Raw genomic sequence first — 21,546 nt, 5'->3', positions numbered from 1 at the left:
TCTGTAGCTCTTTACTCCATTCCCTAATAAACGGGTACTAAACACTAACGGTATGCTACGACCATACAGTGGAAGTTCGCTAATTGGGGGTTTTCTGGTTGGGGCGCTTTTTAATTGGGGGTTCGCTAATTGGGGCGCGACCCAATTAAAAAGCAGTCATCCGTCAAAATCTGATGTCAAAATCATGCTGACGTTTTGATGTCATATTTTTTTGGGGGGTCTTTCAATGATTGATAAAAAATAACGAAAAACAAAATATTTTTTGTAAAAAATCAATTTAATTCATAAAACAAGCAAATTAAAACAAAACAGTTACAGATTGCGTCTCTTCCACTCTGCTTCCAGCAATTCAGTTCGCAGGGTTTTCAGTTTCAAAGTCTGAGCGGGATTGTTCTGTACGAATTGGATCACGTTATCAAGCGACTTCATCGCGGTTGGAAAATCGATGTCTTCGGGTTCTTCGTTTTCAGTAGCAAGGGCACTTCCGTTCAAAGCCTCCGGGGTGGTATCCAACCATTCTTCCTCCGTGAAAGTTAAATCGTCTGCTTTATTCAAAACTGCGCTGACTATTTCTTCGTCTCTGAACACTTCGCTGGTTATTGAAACTGTTGTACCATTGGAATCTACTACTCGATCCTCAAGCCAAAGCTGGATTTGCTCGTCGGTTGTGTTTGTTCCGGCTATGCCATCAATTGATGCTACAAGGGACTTGAAATCAGCAAAAAGATCCTCCGCCTGTTCAGACATGCTCCATTCACAACCTGGAAACTCATCGAACAACTTTTTCCAGGAATTTTCAATGGTAACCTGACTGATTTCGTCCCAAGCTTCAGCAATCCAATCAATACTCTGCCGTAAGGACACATTTTTCAGCCGTTGTTCCAAGGGCAAATCTTCGTTTTCCAAAACAAGCTTAAGCATCAGCTTCCGTTTGTACCTGGTTTTGATTGCGTTGATCACCGACTGATCCATCGGCTGGCATTCTGCTGTCACATTTGGTGGAAGGTACATCACTTGAATTAATCCATCATCACTCTTCAAATCATCGCATCCATCGTAGTGAGCAGTACAGTTATCCAGAACCAAAAGCGCTGACGGTTCCAAATCGTGCTTCCGGACAGCGGGAATGAACTCGTCATAAAACCAGGTACGGAACAACTGACGTGTCATCCAAGCTTTTTTGGAATTGTAGTAGGATACCGGTAATGATTGCTGAAAGCCGCGAGGAAATCCACGGGGGTTCTCGGCTACCCCAATGAACATCAGTTTCATTTTGAGAGAACCATCCATGTTCGAGCACGGCATGAATGTGAATCGGGTTTTGTTGAGCTTTCGTCCCGAAGCGACTGTCTTGTCCCATAATGCGATAGTGCGTGATGCCATCAGCTTGGTGAAAAGTGCTGATTCATCTGCATTAAAAATTTGGGCTTTTGTCACATTCATTTCCAATACTTTCTTCATGAGCACTTCCTTGAATTTAAGGTACGCTTCTTTATCCGCGGAAGCTTTCTCTCCTGCCACCACCAAAACACGTAATCCGAAACGCTGTTTAAAACGGCGCACCCAGCCATCCGAAATCAAAAAAGTAAGATCCAGATAAACACCAAGATCTTGAAAGCATTGGAACAGTTGTTCTGCTTTGGCCTTGATCACATCCAATGTGACAATAATATTAGCCTCACGTTGTTGCAAAACCCATAGGTAAAGCGCTTCCTCCAGTAAGGGAAAATTCTGCTCCTTCATCGTTTTTCGATTTTCCACGCCATGTTCTCTGAATTTTTCTAGTTTCATCCGAATTGACTCCTTATTTTTCAAAAATCGACCGACCGAGGATGCTCCGACACCAAACCTTTTGCCTAATATTTCGTGGGAACCGTTTCCTGCTTCAAATTCCTCGATTATTCTCACCTTCTGAGCCAAGGTAAGCGTAGTGTGCTTCCGTTTCACGACTTGCTTATTATCCACTCCGGAACTGGAAGCTAATACTCCTTCCATTGTGAAAGCTGAACAAATTTCAGGAGGATAATTGCTACAACATTACAAACAACGTATGAATGCACAAATATTTACCAGCGCCGGAAATAACTCAACAAAATATTCAATCGATTCACTCAATTTACACTCACGCAAGACAAAAACTAAGTAGCTGCTCACAGCATCAGTTAAGCAGACGAAAGACTGAAAACCAAAACAAACGAGTCAAGCGCCCCCCGGTCAACTTTGACACTTGTCGACACCCCCCAATTAGCGAATGCCATTCGATAATTGGGGTGCAGTCGTGCCCCAATTAGCGAACGGCTACTGTACCACATTAAGTTGGGATGATATCTTATGGTTATTGTTTATGCGGGATGGTAACATCCATAAGCAAACGTCATACTGTGCGTGAAACATGGCGGCCATCGTACTATCCTTTCACTCCACTCGAAATTCTTATAAGCAACTGTCAATATTTGCTAGAAGAGACGATTTCTCGACGGTGCCGTCAACGCGAATTGCTGCTAGACCGTCTCACTGAAAAGATCGTCGCGGTTTGTGCGAGATTGAACCGAAGATACCGACGAACCGCACCGCAGGGAACGGTGAGGAAGTCGGCGCCGGTGGTGTAGTGGAAAGTGTGACTGCTTTCTCACCCCAATGGGTCTGTGTTCAATCCCAGCCGAGGTCGGTGGGATTTATCTGAGGCATAATAATAAGAAGAAGAACGGTGAGGCAAAAACGTGATGGCTGAAGCCGCCATCGCGATCTAACCGATAGCACACATTGGGCCATCGTGGTACGGGTAACCATCGTCGCCAGGGCTTTCACTAGATCCTAGGCGTGGCACAGATTTGACACCGGCGCTTGCTCGCTAATTCGATAGTGGCAAAATCGAGTTGCGGATAATTGGCGTTGACGAGAGCTCTGTAACTCTTTACTCCTATGGAGAAATCTCATATGTAACTGTCAGTCTATGTGTGAAACATGGCGGACTTTTTTCTTATTCTCTCACTCCAACGCAAAACCCCATAAGGAACTGTCAAAACGTGTGTGAAGAAACGTCACTTCAGGACTGGTGTCAAGGCGAATACTAAATCGTAGCAGACGATCGTGATACGCATTTGGAGGTTAGTACACAGTTTTCTCTGACTTGGGAGCAATTGATGATTGATTTCTTTATTTTAGAAACTTACAGTCGTTGGCTGGTTTGTCTCTAAAAAGATAGTGTTGGGTCCAGAAGTTACAAAGATTTTTTTTTCTCCTTTTTTTATCATGTTAGGAGGTCTATAAGAGGGGCCTCTCTTAGCTCAGTCGGTAAAGGCACAGCTACAAAGCAAGACCATGCTGGAGGTGACTGGGTTCGATTCCCGGTCCGGTCTAGGAATTTTTCGGGTTGGAAAATTTCTCGACTTCCTGGGCATAGAAGTATGATTGGACTTGCCACACAATTATACCAATGCAAAAATGGTAGCAGGCATCGAAAGCTCTCAATTAATAACTGTGGAAGTGCATCTAGAACACTAAGTTGTGAGCACGCAATAAGCTAATATGCACTCAAAGAATAAATCACATATCCAATGGAAAATATTCATTAGAATTTCACATAACTTTCATGTGATATCATAATTGGGAATTGCGCCACAAAATCACATGAACCTTATGTGTCAAATGAAATTTAAGTGAATTAACATATAGAACTCATGTGATCACATGAATGTAATGTGAAATTCAGATAAATATCATTGGTTTTGTTAATGGAAAAATATTATGTGCATTCCCAATAGAAACTACATGAAAACTTTTTTCCGTGTGCCATAAGCAATAAGCTTGAAATGCGAAGAAGAAGAAGAAGAAGAAGAAGAAGAAGAAGAAGAAGAAGAAGGTCTATAAGAGGCCTCTACACTGAAAAAAGTTAAAAGTGATATTTTCCCAATAACAAAATTAATGATTTTTATCTGAAATTCACATAACATTCACATGATCACATGAATTATATGTGATAAATCAAATAAACTTCATTGGACACATAAGGTTCATGGGATTTCGTGGAGCGATTCCCAATTATGAGATCACATGAAAGTTATGTGAAATTCTAATGGATATTTTCCATGGGAAATGTGATTTTTTTTTTGAGTGATAGTTAAGTACTGAGGCTGTCAATGGGTTGTCTTTCTTCGGAGTTTTAATTGTTAAGTTGCTGAGGATCTTGGGTGATAAGAGAAAGTCCATTGGTATTGCGGTGGTTTGGATTTTGGCAGGTTTTATATTTGATCGAAGGAGGAAGCCCATTAATGCTGTGATTCTAGTCAGTTCGTTACACAGTGCGTCCCTAATAATGCTGCCCGGTATGCCGTACAGCTCTTGTGAGCCTTCGTATTGATTACAGTGGCAGATTATGGGTTCCACTGAACAGTTGGTGCGGCAAGGAAAATGATTGTTGATTGGGACCATGTATGTGATTCCCCAGATTTTGTTGGCAACCCATTTTTTCAGGTCCCCCGCTGGAACCTACTTGGTACACAATTGGGCTTGTCTTCCAGAAGCCGCTAGATGATCCGCCTCCGTATTACCACCAATATCGCAGTGACCCGGAATCCATACAAATGTAGTGTTTCTGGGGGCATACCGCTGAATGACTTGGATCCATGAGTGCTTGATAGAGTCTGAGTTGAGGGCTAGAACTACACTTGCAGAGTCCGTAAATACGGCAATCGGCTTGTTTGAGGGAGTGATAGCAGCAATAAAAGCAGATACCGCTTCCATGCTTGGCATACACAGTTTTGGTCACGAAGTGCTCATTTGCTAATAACTTTGCACATAGTTGACGAAACATAGTGGGGCTTATTACGGATGTCACTTCACGTTGAAAACTTGTCACTTGTCGTCACGGTGAAGTGATTCCCATTTGATATGTACGGCAATCACGGCTCTTATTATGAGTATCACTTCCTTATCACCGTGTAGTGAAACCCGTAATAAGGCCCAGTACTTTTTGAAGCAGTAGATAGAATAGAGTTTAAGCTTGTTATAGATACTTTAAAAAAGTCAATTTCAATTCTAGTAATAAACTATATTTGTTTTTGGGTTGTAAAAATGAGGTGAGAAATGCTGGCTGCACATCTCGGATTTGTAAAGTGTAAAAATTCATTGGTGTTGATTCAGATGTTAAGATTTACCTACTCTTTGCATATTTATAGTAAACTGTGATCCTAATCTGAAAAGAGCTGTTTAGCCTCGATAAGGAGGAAAATTCCTTCATCTGAGCCAGCTGTCTTCTCCTCGAAGCTAATCGATCGGTTGCAGATGGCCTGAGTAACTAGAAGGTTGAATGGTAGTATTGGAGGTCTCCATACACAACAATAGGCTTCTAACGCTGCTAACGTACCGCAACAATAGGGCTGTTTCCCCTACTCCACTTTCGACGCAAGCTGCAACTGCAGGTGTGGATGGTAGTAGGCTGGATGAGATACGGATAGTTTGATGGTATGTAGAGGATAGTTTTGTAATAAGTTGTTCGCGAGCGAGACAGGTAACCCTAGTAGCACGCTTGTCACTAATCAATTGTAGAAACTTATATACGACTTATTTCAGTCATAAACAAGTTGCTGTAACTTATTGTGATGAAAGTGTGCTACTCGGGAACTCCGATTCCATAAAGGAGACGTGGTTCCAAAATTGCTCTAGCAACTCGAAGCCGAATGGACCGATAAAGACGTGTCTTGCAGGCGTTCTTGACTTCGTCGAAGTGGGCAGAAAAGGAACTCCGAGGATACGGACTGACCTCCTGATGGGAGCTGTACCATTGATACAGACTGGAGTGTTAAGGACGGCATGATGGTGAGGGTAGTGTGCATTTTTCGGCTGAGAGTTGGAAGCCAGTCAGTGATGTCCACTGGGAGACTGCTCTTATGGCAGCGCCCATCTTTCTACGTAGTGCGTAGTAGCGAAGACCAAGGCGAAGACATTAATTTACAATGGACCCTGCAATGATTTTCCTTCCAACGGCTGTGATATAAATGAATGCTACATTTAGCTGAATAAGATCAATATGTTCCATTTTAAAACAAATTACTTGCACAGGGATAGCTTATAAAGCTTATTATCACGGCAGCCCACATAGACTACACTGAGATCAACGATTAGAGGTGTAGAGAACACCTCCCCGTCTAGTTTCAAAACCCCTATGGGTCGAACCCTATCCAAACAAATTACATTTATCCACCCGGAAGTACTGCAAACCACTGCCAAGCGGTTCACGATGCAGGGCGTTGCATAGATGGCCGCCTGCAGACGCAATTTCCATTTCAAAAGAGGATTCTCTGCAGAGTACTTACCGGGCCTGAAGCAGAAGCAGTACAGATGCTTATCATGACACCCAACCAAGATATCGATGAGATCGTCGTTCGTGTTGACGACTTTAGGCGAGGAAAATAGATTTCCTGCGGTTGAAATGCACCAAAGCTAAAAGTGGAATAAATGCATTACAAAAAGTTCGTTAATTTTATCTATAAATGCGTGTACCTTAGTTCCACATTTGCCTGTCAGACAGTGTATTCGACCTTGCACTTCCGCAATGAGAATTAAGTCATGTTGTTGGAGGTGCACGGCGTTCGCGAAAACTGGAGATTCCAGTTTCCCTCGCCAAACTTCAACTTTAGTTTTTACAATGAAGCAACAGTACGTTCCATCCAGTGTAGCAACGAATGCACTTCCATTACCGAGGAAAACCGGTGACGAGAGGATTCCTTTCGAGCCCAGATGCGTTTTCCAAATTTGAGACCCATCCTAAACAGGATTTTAAAAAGCAGTTTGGATCATAGACGAACAACGTAATAATAATATTTTACGCACTTACCAGATTTAAAGCGAACAAGTTATGTTCCTCAGCGTAACATCCGAAGATTATCACAGATTCTATCACAAGAGCTTTACATTTAATCATTCCACCGGAATCGAAACTCCATCGAATGGAACCAGTGAAAATGTCGAAACAGTACAGCTTTCCATCGTAACATCCGACAAATCCAAAATCTTCACCGACTAGATAGCTGACGGCACTTTCTACCCGATCTGGAAGGACCAATTCCGTGATGGTCAGATCATTTTCAGCATCCACTACCAACACCTTGTGGGAATGACTTCCAACTGCGACGATCTTTCGCCGGTGTTTTTCACTGTAATATTCAGTAGGACTGGCATCGATGCATTTGTCCATGTTGAAATGCGTTTTGATGGAAATGTCTATACTGAGTTGTTCCAGCTCTTGCGCAACTTTTGGGGATTGAGACGAGCCTTCCTGTGGTTCGGCATGATATTCATCCAGATAATGGAAAATATCATTGAAGGGCACTGATTTATCCAACAACATACGGATCAGATCCGGAACCGTTGTTTTAGAGCAGTCTTGTAGCGAGGTAACAAGTTGGAGTGCTTGGATAGACGTTCCTCCTGCGTCTATGAAAGAACAACCGAGATCAAATTTGGTACGTTTTGATTCGTCAGATCCGTACGGGAACAGTCGAATTCCAAGCAAGTTGAAAAGTTTTTCGTTGAAAAATTGCTTTAATCCTTTGTTTGGTCCCTGTTTGATTGAATCAATTTCCTGGAGTTGTTGAAAACACTTTCTACGATCCGTTTTTCCATGATCAGACAAAGGCAACTTGTCAATTTGGATGCATTCGTCAGGCATTTCTTCTTGTTTCAATTTTGCTCCTAGGAGCTTTCTTAAATCGTGCTTCTGCATGTTTCTATCACACACTGTATAGAGAAGTACTATTCTGTGTCGTTTCGTTTCGAAAATGGCACAACTTTTCGAAATACCTTTACATTGATCAGCGCAACGTTCCAACCACCCAAGATTGACTCGAACGCCGAAACGCTTCACCACATCATCGCATCGTCCCAAGTAGTAGAACTTTCCATCCGATTGCAACTCTACTAGATCTCCCGTAGATCGATAGCAAATCGTGTCACATGCGAAGACCTGCTCCGCTAATTCATTACCGACAACGCATTTCCGAACACGGCTTCCTATGTGTAAATTTCCCCGAATTGGTCTTTGTTCCACGCTCAAAACCTGTCCAGTATCAACGTCACGAAGTTGCAACTCGATCGTCTCATCGATCGGTTTCCCAAGAGATATTTCATCTGTTGAAGCAGCTGTTACCAGCTCGATCGTTGCCCAACACGACACTTCCGTGATCCCGTAGATGTTGTACACTTCGACTGGACTTTGGACGGGAATGTTTAACCAAATAGGAAATGGTTCACCTCCCAGTACCAAATGTCTGGAAGAAAACCATTAATTAGTCATGTATTAGAATTCCAAAATGCCTATGCAACGTACCTCAGAGAACTGCCTTTCGCTAGCATCACGTTCCTTATCCAATCATCACTCCACTGCCGCAGATACGATGGAGTAATCTGCATAAACGTTACCGCGTTCTGCTCAAACACAATCTTTCGTAAACGACCAGCGTCCAATCGGATCTCATTCGCAACCAAAATTAGACAGGCCCCATTTCGCAAAGCCATAAACACATCCACCACAAAAGGATCGAATGTGGGCGGACAGGAGACCAATATTCTATCCGATTCACCAAGTTTGAACAGCTTTTCCAACGCCACCAAGTTCGGTAAAATGCAATCCGTTGGCACCCGGACGAATTTGGGGTCTCCAGTACTACCGGAAGTCGCTACGCAATAGGCGATATTATGCAAAGTCTTGGTATACGGTGTGTCGAACTCAAATTGCAGTAGAACTATCAGCTCTTGCAGTAGATTTAAATCAGCAATCACTTTGAACTTGATCTGATTAGCTAACAGAAGCTTCGTGTCGGCCGTGTTAAAAAAGCAATAGCTAGTAGATATTCTTTTCAGAGTGTTCATCAAAGGGATAGGATTATTGGACACTTTCAAACTGCAGAACGCCGAATTGCTCAAATGGATGCTATAATATTAAAATAAATAAATTGTAATAATTTAGTCAAACTTAATCCTGGTGGACGAAATCCGCAGCAAAAGACTCACCCGGAAACGATTGCAATCAATGCAGGCGAATGTCCCGAAGCTACTCCGATGTAACACCCCGACAAGTTGCTGTCCTCAAGCTTCTTCCGCACATCGGTTATTGCGTTCCACAGTTGATTGTAGGTGAAGAACAACGTTCTACTTTCATCGTTGGGATGATATGTGATAGCATTTCCGAACGGTTTTTCACTAAACACTTCCGTTTTCAGCATGATTCACAAGTTTTACGAAGTACTACGCGCGCGATTACTGATCACCGCCAATCGTCACATGTGCAAGGAATTTGTTTTTGTTTACCAATTGCGACGCCGACACCCGATGTCAATTTTACAAGGCTTGGAACAACATGCAGCTTGCTGGTGTTAGAAGCAAAATTGTTGTAAATATTGCTGAGCAAGCGGCAGCACAACATATTCCACTGCGAATTGCAGACGTGTCGTCACAGAACAATGCAACAGAGAGAGGTGAGGCAGATCGTGAAATAAATACAAAAATCAACGTAAACGCAAGTAGTGACGTAGCCGGCGCCGGTGGTGTAGTGGTAAGCGTGACTGCTTTCTAACACCCCAAATGCACATTCGATTGCGGTCAATGGATGGCAATCGATGTCCGTCGGTGATTGGCACTAGATTGCGGAACAGAGACCGACGTTAAATAAAGGAAAGAAAAAAAGCAAGTAGTGACGTCACTAATTGCTTGTATCGTACCATCGTACAGGGGTTTTACTCACACAACTTTAACCGATTGCTTTACCTCGGTAATCCATTTTATTGGTCACAGAAAACAGCTGTTTCGTGTAAAAAGATAAACAACGAACACCACTAAACATTTTCCACATTTTTTCTAGCGTCACTCTTAAAAAGGTCCTAAGTAACAAATGTAAACAAATCGAGTTAGGCGATACAAACTATTGCTCTTCTATCACCGACATGACACATAATTCTGACTTATGCCCGAAAACCGTAAACGGCCGATTTAAATGTGCAGTGATCTGAACTATCAAAACCCGAGCAAATAGAGGCAAATAGACCTAAGAATTTCATAAGGCTCAACTGATGAACAACATTTATGAATTTCATAAGCATGAGGGTTGATGCAGCTATTATGTCACGCTCTAGGGGGGGGTCTAAGATTTTGTGACAAGCAATGCATTAGGTATAGGAAAACCGTCACGAAAGGGGGGGGGGGTAAATTTCTCCTCGATTTAGCGTGACATAATTAATGCATGGGCCCTCCCTGCGCTTCGGTCAGAGCGCGTATAGGGCGTCGTTATGCCAATTTGGTCGTGGCACATTTCGAGTATGAGAGAGTAATTGCAGTTAGATCAAAAGCTCGATCAAAAGTGCCTGAGAAAAATGCAAATACTTTCGCAGATTACCCGAAGTTGCAATAGTGAAGGTATGATCACAGACAAGCAGACATAACACTCTTAAAGCCTTCATCGAAATCGTTTTTAGCGGTCAATTTAAATGTTTCTTAGTTGGCAGTACCGCCACTTGTGATGCACATAATCAATTCCCTAGCGTTTGATGCTTACACACTACAACCATCTGTTGAGTGTATTGCCCATCAAAGTATATACGACAGATGGCGGTAGGTTTTACAATGATAAATGTTCAATGTGTTGTGTCTGCTTGTCTGTGATATAACATGGAGGTAACGTTAAATAAAACGCTCTACAGACTGGAGAGTTATAACAACAATCAATACGAAACTAACGATTTTAAATTGGCTCACCACTTTAGTAGCCTATTGGTCCCAAGCAAACGATTAACGTACCCTATTCTAGTTGAAATTCTATTACTACACTATGTTTGTTTTGATTCGCTATGAAAGTTTGACAGATAACATCAGGGGTGTGTGGATTCATGCAGAACATGCAGGGGTGAGTGAAATAGCTTGGGACTGCTTGGGACCGTTGGTCTGGTACTGAGTGAGCCAAAAATAATAATGATTTTCTTCTTGACCCAGTGGTCTTAGAGTTACCTCTATGTTATATGTGTTTACTTGGAAATAGGAATAACTTTACGGTCATCAAAACAAAACTTTATTTTTCTCGGATTGGTGCGAATGTTACTTACGACATAATGAAAATTTGCTCTTGAGATAAACATTGCGATGAACAACGAACACCATAAACATTTTCCACATTTTTTCTAGCGTCACTCTTCAAAAGGTCCTAAGTAACAAATGTAAACAAATCGAATTAGGCGATACAAACTAGAAATACTCAGAGGGAGAGATAGGCGGAGAAAACAAAATACAATTCGGCAGCAGGGATTTGTTCCTAAATTATCTTGCAACCCTTGCTAGAAGCTATAGTATTTAAAATGACTTTTATTTTTGATTCGATTTACGTGCAAAATAATAATTGATTTCATCGCAATATTTTGCACATTTTTTGTTGCCATTCATTAACCAACCTAGATCAATTAATCAATAGAGTTAGAATATTGTTTTTGGTTCCAAAAACTAGTTGAATTTGAGAAGCACACAAAACATAAAGGTGATTGAATTTCTGTTCGATTGCAATACTCTCAAATTTATTCTAGTAAGAATAAGAAAAATTCTAATGGGAATGTTCGATTGGCTCAGATTTTGGCAATTCATTTGGCTCAAAACATTCTCTCCGCCCATCTCTCCTTCTATAGTATTTCTAATACAAACTATTGCTCTTCTATCACCGACAAACCGACATGACACATAATTCTGACTTATGCTCGATTTAAATGTGCAGTGATCTGAACTATCAAAACCCGAGCAAATAGAGGCAAATAGACCTATAAGAATTTCATAAGGCTCAACTGATGAACAACATAATATATGAATTTCATAAGCATGAGGGTTGATGCAGATATTATGTCACGCTCTAAGGGGGGGTCTAAGATTTTGTGACAAGCAATGCATTAGGTATAGGAAAACCGTCACGAAAGGGAGGGGGGGGAGTAAATTTCTCCTCGATTTAGCGTGACATAATTAATGCATGGGCCCTCCCTGCGCTTCGATCAGAGCGCGTATAGGTCGTCGTTATGCCAATTTGGTCTTGACACATTTCGAGTATGAGAGAGTAATTGCAGTTAGATCAAAAGTGCCTGAGAAAAATGCAAATACTTTCGCAGATTACCCGAAGTTGCAATAGTGAAGGTATGATCACAGACAAGCAGACATAACACTCTTAAAACCTTCATCGAAATCGTTTTTAACGGTCAATTTAAATGTTTCTTAGTTGGAAGTACCGCCACTTGTGATGCACATAATCAATTCCCTAGCGTTTGATGTTTACACACTACAACCATCTGTTGAGTGTATTGCCCATCAAAGTATATACGACAGATGGCGGTAGGTTTTACAATGATAAATGTTCAATGTGTTGTGTCTGCTTGTCTGTGATATAACATGGAGGTAACGTTATGCCTTGTTCAAACGCTGTCCAGACCATGGTGGGTAGATAAATGGTGATACAGCTTTGTCACTATATAGGCGAGGAGGTCGCGGGGGGGAAAAGTGCGGTTTTAGAGCAAATTGTAAACAAACTCGGTCGCTGTCCCATACAAAAATCCAACATGGCTGAATCATGAATTTGACCCATTAGAACACCTATATGTAGTCACCTTGGTCCAGACTGGAGAGTTATAACATGTTATAACGGTTGTCAAATAATTGCAACACAGAAATCACCATCAAGATAGCGCTATAACATGTTATAACTCTGTAGTCTGAACGTACTATTATAGTACGTTCAGACTACAGAGTTATAACATGTTATAGCGCTATCTTGATGGTGGTTTCTGTGTTGCAATTATTTGACAACCGTTATTACATGTTATAACTCTCCAGTCTGTACAGCGTTTTAGGATAAAATCAAAACATTGAGAAATATAACGCATCACTATCAGAAATATTTCACTTCGCAACCGATGAACCATTCTGACGGCCATATGAGTACCCAAGTAACCATATAGTCGCAATATAGCTTGTATATTCTTATAGTACGTTCAGACTACAGAGTTATAACATGTTATAGCGCTATCTTGATGGTGGTTTCTGTGTTGCAATTATTTGACAACCGTTATAACATGTTATAACTCTCCAGTCTGGACAGCGTTTTACTTTGCTTCACTATGGTTAGTTGGGGAATCTGATGAAACTGTCACTTCTTGAAACTGATCCCTTTCGTATTTCTTTCATTCTCGTTTCGCACACGGAGCGCTCGGTGGAACAGCGACTTTGGACGTGAGCCTCGTCCCAGATCACCATGGCAATTCAATTCAATTCAATGAAACCGACCAAAAAAGGCGGAATTATATTTAGGCCTATTCTGCGCGGCGTGTGAGGTGAGGTGACACGCTGTCACTTCTGAAGTGACAATTGTCACCTCGCGTGAGGTGGCTCTCCATTTGATTTGCACGGAGACTCACCTCACCCGAGGTGACAATTGTCACTTCACCATTACTTCACTGTCACCTTACCTCACACACCGCGCAGAATAGGCCTAATTAGAACCAACCAATTGCAACCAAGGGGGGGAGGTGGCTGTCAAATACGAACAATCGTCGCCTACCTCGCATAACTGGTTCCAAACGTAAACATGCCATAAGAAACCTACAGGGTTTGTTTACGTTTGGAACCAGTTTCATACAAGAATGATCAGTAGGCTGATTTGACAGTACGTCCACCCCCCCAGATTGCAACCAGGGTTGCTTCCACTCACTTGCTATAAAAAATGATTTTCTGAATTTTGAAATCATTAGATGTTATTATGATACTTTGTCCTTGTTAGATACAAGTAGAGGTTGAAAGGTAAGTGTTTGATACATATAACCTCAGAGTTGGTTGGAAATGCTAACATGAAGCTTTAGTGTGATGATTTATTAGCTAGAGAATGATCTTTAGAAGAGTGTAGGTGGATAGTTCCGTTAGAGTACGGCAGTATGAAAATTGAATAGAAGTTGAAAATGAGCGAAGGGCCATAAAGCGACAGTTTTCAAGATAGACGCACGCGGGGACTTGAAGTATGTCTCCAAGTCCACAGGCAAAAATGTGCGTCCCTCTTGTTGCTCATAAACTGACTGCGGCTGTGGAATAGTTCTAGCGACGTTTTCATCACTACCTAAAGCCCCACGTCGCGAGAGCATTTCCAGTCGATGGTGTGTTATAATGCAGTTCTTCTTTACCCAACTATTGTGTTGCTCCTCTCGTCATGACCAACGTGATCATCTCAGAGAGAAAGCAGTAGGGTGGTTGTTGCGTGCTGTACCATCATCAGCATTGTTGACGGCTACTCCCGCCTTGAGTTGTTGCCTTCCAACCTCTTCTTGTGTTTAACTAGGACAAAGTGTCATAACATCTAATGATTTCAAAATTCAGAAAATCGTTTTTTTATAGCAAGTGAGTAGAAGTACGCCTGGAAGCAACCCTGCTTCCTGTTTGGGGGATCAGCTTTTTGACCAATTGTGCGATCATGTGGCTGGAAGGAGATTCTTTACTATCCCGTAGATGCGTATAGGCGACTTTGCCTGTCGATCCACCCAATCCGTTTTTGGCCCATCATACAGCGACATGATGAGGACAATCAGAGGTTATTAAGCTTAATCAAGACAAACAGAGTCACATTCCTAGTTGAACACTCAGTCGGTTAACAACGTCCCGGTCTCAGTCGCGCGGCATCTAATTTTTTTTCGGTGTTTTTTCCGCCCGAGCGGTTTTTTCACCCCCCCATTGGGTGCCCCAAGTGACCAGTGTGCAACAGAGGAAGTGGAATTCCATGGGCCGAGCCCCTTGGAGTTGCCATCCAGCTTTAATCCACCCCGGTAATCCATCCGGTCGTCAAGTCATTTTATCATCATCGTGCCGACCCACCAACACCAATCATCACCACCAGCAGCAGCAAACGGACCATCTAGCTGCAACGGCTGATAGGTTGTTTACAACCGGCATAAGTATTAGACAATACATTTTGCAAGTCCATTGCCTCCCTATTGTAGTTTAATTTTGCCTCGTGGCGCGTGACTCTGTCTCTCACCCCTGGTAGGGGAGTATGGGTCATAGTGAGACAACTTTTTGCAAGTAGATATAAGTTTTTTTTTTGTTTCGATTTTTTTTTTTCTTTTTGATTTGTTCGTACGTCGGGCAAAAAATTTAATTACTAGTAATTAAAATTAATTAATTAGTGAAGGTTTTATTTTTTTTCCTTCTTAAGTGGTTGCGCACCGCTTTTGCGCAACACTTATGGCATCTTCCGATGCCTACGTTACGCGAACCAGATACTATGAACCGTCTTCGAAAGGACCATGGGTTGTCTTTTTTCGGCCCAAAAATAAACCTTTGAAAACTCTCGACATAACGAGAGATTTGCTGCGTAAGTATCCGGGAATCTTGGTACACAAAGAAAGATTCAACAAACTGCGTGTAGAAGCACCGACTTATGATGTGGCAAATAAAATTGCTGATCACGAGTTGTTTAGTGTTGAGTACAACATCTACATCCCTTCTCGAGATGTGGAGATAGAAGGCGTGGTCTCCGACGCGAGTCTGACTGTCGAGGACTTGAAACATGCCTCGGGAACTTTTAAAAACTCGACATTCGCTACCGCGCTAGTGAAGATACTGGATGTAAGGCAACTGCATTCAGCATCTTTGCTAGACGGTAAAAAAGTTTATAAACATTCAGACTCGTTCCGCGTGACTTTCGCAGGTTCAGTTCTCCCAAACTTTGTTAAAATTGATGGTGCTTTTTTTCCGGTGCGGTTGTTTGTACAGAGGGTATATAATTGTACCAACTGCAAAAGGCTGGGACACTCGGCCAGCCATTGCGGCAACAAAACTCGTTGTGGCAAATGTGGTGAAAACCACAAAGAGGATTCTTGCCACAAAGAATCAGTAAAATGCGCTTACTGTGGCGAGAATCCTCACCCCTTGCAGGAGTGCCCGATGTACAAACAGCACTCCGATAAAGTGCAGCGTTCAATCTCTGGACGCTCCAAGCAGACATATGCTCAAATGTTGAAGGCTGCATCAGCCGTCCAAGATGCAAACCAATTTTCGGTTTTGTCAGTTGAAGAATCGGACTCTGACTCATCCGATGAAGGTGATTCTACGGTGGTACACGCACCTTCAAAAATAGACGGTTCCTCAAAAAGAAAATGCCCCTCCCCGAAAGTGCGCCGTAAGAAAACTAAAGTCACCTCCAGACGATTGCCAAATTCCCAGGGTAATGGGGATGAAAAAACAAAACCGAAGGCTCCTGTTGATCCAATCCCTGGATGCAGCAAGAATTTTCCGCCATTGCCCAACAAAGATAAAAAAAATAAAAAAGCTGCTCCTCAAACTTCTCAAAAGAAATCCAAGTCCGAACGAGGTTTGCTAGCTTTTTCGGACATTGTGGAATTCATATTAAACATGTTCAACATACAAGACCCTCTAAGAAGCTTAGTTTCTGCCTTGCTTCCAACGTTAGAATCATATCTTAAGCAATTGACTGTTTCATGGCCCCTCCTTGCATCAATCATATCTTTCGATGGATAATTCGTCGAACGAGGTTGAAGATATGATCACTGTGCTACAGTGGAACTGCCGTAGTCTAGTGCCTAAACTAGACTCGTTCAAATTTTTACTTCACAATTCTGATTGTGATATATTTGCTCTCTGTGAAACATGGCTTTCTTCCGATAAAGAACTCAACTTCCACGATTTTAACATTATACGCTTGGATAGAGACGATTCTTATGGAGGAGTACTTTTAGGGATCAAAAAGTGCTACCCTTTCTACAAAATTTCCCTTCCTGCTCTATCCGGCGTCGAAATCGTTGCTTGCCAAATAAATGTGAAGAACAAAGATCTTTGCATAGCTTCAGTATACGTTCCACCAAGAACCTCCATTAGCCGTAGTCAACTCTGGAATCTAGTTTCGATTCTTCCATCCCCAGTATTAATTCTGGGTGATATGAACTCCCATGGTACTGGGTGGGGCGATCTATATGACGACAATAGAGCGGCTATTTTTTACGATTTATGTGACGATTTCAATTTGACTATTTTGAACACTGGTGAAGCGACACGTATAGCAAAACCTCCGGCTCGAGAAAGCCGACTCGACCTATCTTTGTGTTCAAGATCGCTATCATTGGATTGTCAGTGGAAGGTTATCAATGATCCCCATGGTAGCGATCATTTGCCAATCATCATTTCAATAAAGTGTGGCCCTCACTCTGCAGAACCATCTCGGGTTCCATTTGATCTTACAAGGAACATCGACTGGCAGAAATATGCAACGGCGGTGACAATCGGTGTCGAATCAATAGATGCGCTTCCACCATTGGAAGAATATCGATTCCTAGCCGATTTGATTTACAAAAGCTCACTGGAAGCACAAAAAAGAAAAGTTCCAAGTGCACCCTTTAAAAGGAGACCAGCCACACCTGGTTGGGACGAAGAATGCACAAAATTGTATGTAGAAAAATCTGATGCTTTCAAAGCTTTTCGTAGACACAAAACCTCCACTTACTTCGAGGAATATTCAAAGCTTGAGACAAAGCTGAAACAATTAATCAAAGCAAAAAACCGCGGTTATTGGCGCAATTTCGTCGAGGGACTCTCACGAGAAACCTCAATGAACACCTTGTGGAGGGTGGCTCGCAACATGCGTAACCGCTCATCTTTCAATGAGAGTGAAGAATACTCCAACCGATGGATATTCGATTTCGCTAAAAAGGTCTGTCCGGACTCAGTTCCAGCACAAAATATTCTTCGAGAAGCGTCTCCTAGCGGCGGCTCTCTGGATAGACCATTCTCAATGCTGGATTTCTCTATGGCTCTTCTTTCATCGAACAACTCCTCACCGGGAAGCGATATGATTAAATTCAATCTTCTGAAAAATCTCCCAGATATCGCTAAAAGACGCTTGCTAGATTTATTCAATTCCTTGCTAGAAAACAACATTGTACCGCCTGAATGGAGACAGGTCAAAGTAATAGCCATTAAAAAACCTGGCAAATCAGCGTCTGACCATAACTCATACCGTCCGATTGCTATGCTTTCGTGCATTAGGAAATTGTTGGAGAAAATGATCCTTCGGAGACTCGATCACTGGGTCGAATCAAATAACTTGCTATCAAATACACAATTTGGGTTCCGCAAGAGCAAAGGAACAAACGATTGTCTAGCGCTGCTTTCCACAGATATTCAACTGGCCTTTGCACACAAGGAGCAATTGGCTTCAGTATTCTTGGACATTAAGGGGGCTTTTGATTCAGTTTCCATTGAAATACTGTCAGACAATCTGCACAGATGTGGACTTTCTGGAATTTTAAATAATTTCTTGTACAATTTGTTGTCAGAAAAGCAAATGAACTTTTCCCTTGGACAACTGACAACTTCCAGAATTAGCTACATGGGCCTGCCCCAAGGCTCATGTCTCAGCCCTCTTCTTTATAACTTTTACGTCAAAGATATCGACAACTGTTTGGCAGAACAATGCACGCTAAGACAACTTGCAGATGACGGTGTGGTTTCCGTAAGAGGTCCACATGCCGTGGACTTGCAAGGACCATTGCAAAATTCCTTAGATAACTTGTCTTCTTGGGCTATGAATCTAGGGATCGAATTCTCGCCGCAGAAAACTGAACTGGTAGTGTTTACTCGAAAGCGGTACCCAGCCCAAATGCATCTTAATCTTTTGGGCAGAAACATTACTCAATCATTGTCTTTCAAGTACCTTGGGGTCTGGTTTGATTCAAAGTGCACTTGGAATGCCCATATTACGTATTTGAAGCAAAAATGTCAGCAGAGGATCAACTTTCTCCGTTCAATTTGCGGCACATGGTGGGGTGCTCATCCGGGAGACCTCATAACGCTTTATAAAACAACTATTCTCTTTGTTCTAGAGTACGGCTCTTTCTGCTTTCTCTCGGCAAGAAAAAGTCACCTAATAAAATTGGAACGAATTCAATATCGTTGTCTGCGTATTGCTCTAGGCTGTATGCACTCAACGCATAACATGAGTCTCGAGGTTCTGGCAGGAGTAACACCCCTCCAGAACCGTTTCTGGGAGCTCTCTCTCAGAATACTAATCAAATGCGGAGTGACGAACACACTTATAATTGCTAATTTTGAAGAAATTCTTGGGCTGAACACACAATCTCGATTTATGAGAATCTACCACCACTACATATCATCAGATATGTGTCTTCCTTGTTATACTCCAGACCGTGTTCACTTCACCAATCGCAGTTCCTCAATTGAATATGATCTGACCATGAAACAAGCAACTCATGGGATTCCCGATCAACTTCGACCTATTATTATTCCGCGTATTTTTACTGAAAAGTACCAACAAGTCAATTGCATGAAAAGATATTTTACAGACGGGTCCCGTCTCAATGGATCCACTGGCTTCGGTGTCTTCAATGAAAACTCTAGCGCCTTCCGCAAACTTCAGGAACCTTGTTCTGTTTTTGTTGCTGAGCTGGCAGCAATTAACTTCGCATTGGGGATGATTTCCAATATGCCCACAGACCATTACTTCATCTTCTCGGATAGTCTCAGTTCGATTGAGGCTATTCGGTCGATGAAACAAGGTAGGCACTCATCTTATTTCCTTTCAAAGGTAAGGGAGCAGATGTGTGTGCTGGTCGAAAGATCATATATGATTACCTTTGTATGGGTCCCCTCACATTGCTCAATCCCAGGCAATGAGAAGGCGGACTCTCTCGCAAAGGTGGGCGCGCAGGAAGGCGAATTGTATGACAGGCAAATTTCACACGATGAATTTTACCATTTAGTGCGTCAGAGTACCTTTTCGAGTTGGCAAACCGATTGGGACACTGGAAATCTTGGACGGTGGTTACATTCAATTATTCCTAATGTTTCTTCGAGAGCGTGGTTTAAAGGCTTGGGCTTAAGTCGTGACTTCATTCGCGTGATGAGTAGACTTATGTCCAACCACTACTCGCTAGATGCTCATCTCAATAGAATAAACCTCGTGGACAGCAACATCTGTCGGTGTGGAAACGGTTACGATGACATCGAACACGCAGTTTGGCAATGTACGGATAATGACGCCGCCAGAGAGCGACTTTTGAATACCCTCGAGGCCCAAGGAAGACAACCCTATGTTCCTATCAGAGACGTGTTGGCAACCCGTGATCTCTGCTATATGCAGTCCGTTTATGTTTTTCTTCAAATGTCTAGTATAAGAATTTAATTCCTTTTGTCTTTTGTCTCTCTTTATTAGTTTTTGTTTGTCTTGTCCCCCCGTCTCGATGAGTCTCATCGTCGCCCACTGGTCACCCACCATAGCCGGTCGAACTCCGGACGAAGCTAGAACAGCACTACCGTTCATACTGGCGACAACGCTCTGATGAGACAACGAAACCCTACCCCAAGCTCCTCCCCTGATCCTATCCTTCGAAAATGTACCCTTCTAACCTCGAGTAAGCCGCGAGTAATCGGCCCAACTCCTACTAGACATAGAATTAAGTGAATTTTGTTACACACAGTGAACAATGAATTATCGGCTCCGTAAAGCTAACGCGATTGAGCCTCCCAAATAAACGAACTAGATAAAAAAAAAAAAAGACAAACAGAGAAGAGAGCCCAATGCTTTCGGACTTCGTTTCCGTGCTATAATGGGTGGTAAACCACTATCCAGTAGGGTAAATTTTACTCAGTTTGATGGAAATCAATTTAGTATTGACAAATAATAGTTTAAATGGAGATTATGAGAACTAATAATAAATAAAGATTTAAGAAGGATTATGGCTAAATGTAGCCTGACGATGTTGACAATGAAAATAATAAATCAATCAAGTAGATTATGGATCTTGCCCTACTTTACGCTAATAGTAGTCTTACTACGAGGCTTGACGGATCACGATTTGAAAACTACTGAAACGGAGGGCTAAAGCCGACATGGATGGCGGTAGATGAAAATAATCTTAAATAAGATGCAAGACGATTGCACAAGCAATTGAACACACACCGCTATTTAGTCATCATTACAGCTTTTCAAAAAAGACTACACCGTTCACTCTTAATGTTGAAAATTCCTTTATTTGATCTTGCAAATTGTAAGATTTTCGTGTCCATGTCTATTACTGTTACTTGCTTTGCTGCAGCAGTGGCTTGCAACACATTTGAACAGCACTGAATCGGTGTAGAGAGTGAATACAACAGGTTCGTTCGTTACTAGGTTAGGAACACAATTTTAAAGAAATCAAATAAATCAGGAGTCACATTTCTGGATTGTGGCTGAGCAGAAGCTTTTCACATAAATGTGGAAACGAAAACGTTCTTCCGATGGCCGCGAAGCGATTTTTGTTTTTTGATCGATAAATTTAAATGCATCTCCACTCTACAACTCGATCTGATCAGATAATAAATGCTGTGGTTCTGTGTTTGCTTTTTAAATTTGGTTTGTCCAGAAACGGGAATGCCTGTTGTTTTAGTTTGCCTTTGTCTACGCTAAATTGCCTTACAATGCCTATTGGGTTTCTGTTTTCCGGTTTTGGGTAATTCTTTCGCAGTACGATATGGGGGAAA

The 21,546-nt window shown here is 42.1% G+C and overlaps 2 protein-coding genes across 2 annotated transcripts; both read right to left on the bottom strand.

Annotated features, from left to right (window-relative positions):
* Nucleotides 1-312: 312 nt before the first annotated feature.
* On the bottom strand, nucleotides 313-1,170 carry LOC135697873 (jerky protein homolog-like). The gene has a single exon (XM_065217734.1). The coding sequence runs from the start codon at nucleotides 1,168-1,170 to the stop codon at nucleotides 313-315; it is 858 nt and encodes a 285-aa protein (XP_065073806.1).
* Nucleotides 1,171-6,033: 4,863 nt separating this feature from the next.
* On the bottom strand, nucleotides 6,034-9,285 carry Aasdh (Aminoadipate-semialdehyde dehydrogenase). Its single transcript, XM_065217600.1, has 5 exons — nucleotides 9,010-9,285; nucleotides 8,327-8,929; nucleotides 6,836-8,267; nucleotides 6,502-6,765; nucleotides 6,034-6,441 (listed from the first exon to the last, which is right to left on the bottom strand). The coding sequence occupies exons 1-5, from the start codon at nucleotides 9,219-9,221 to the stop codon at nucleotides 6,049-6,051; spliced, it is 2,904 nt and encodes a 967-aa protein (XP_065073672.1). The 5' UTR covers nucleotides 9,222-9,285; the 3' UTR covers nucleotides 6,034-6,048.
* Between the last annotated feature and the right edge of the window lie 12,261 nt (nucleotides 9,286-21,546).

The sequence above is a fragment of the Ochlerotatus camptorhynchus genome, unplaced genomic scaffold, assembly GCF_037179485.1.
Source record: "Ochlerotatus camptorhynchus isolate MF236.1 unplaced genomic scaffold, CSIRO-AGI_Acam_v1.1 ptg000078l, whole genome shotgun sequence".
Taxonomy (NCBI): Eukaryota; Metazoa; Arthropoda; class Insecta; order Diptera; family Culicidae; genus Ochlerotatus; species Ochlerotatus camptorhynchus.
This window is presented reverse-complemented; position numbering and strand designations above follow the sequence as displayed.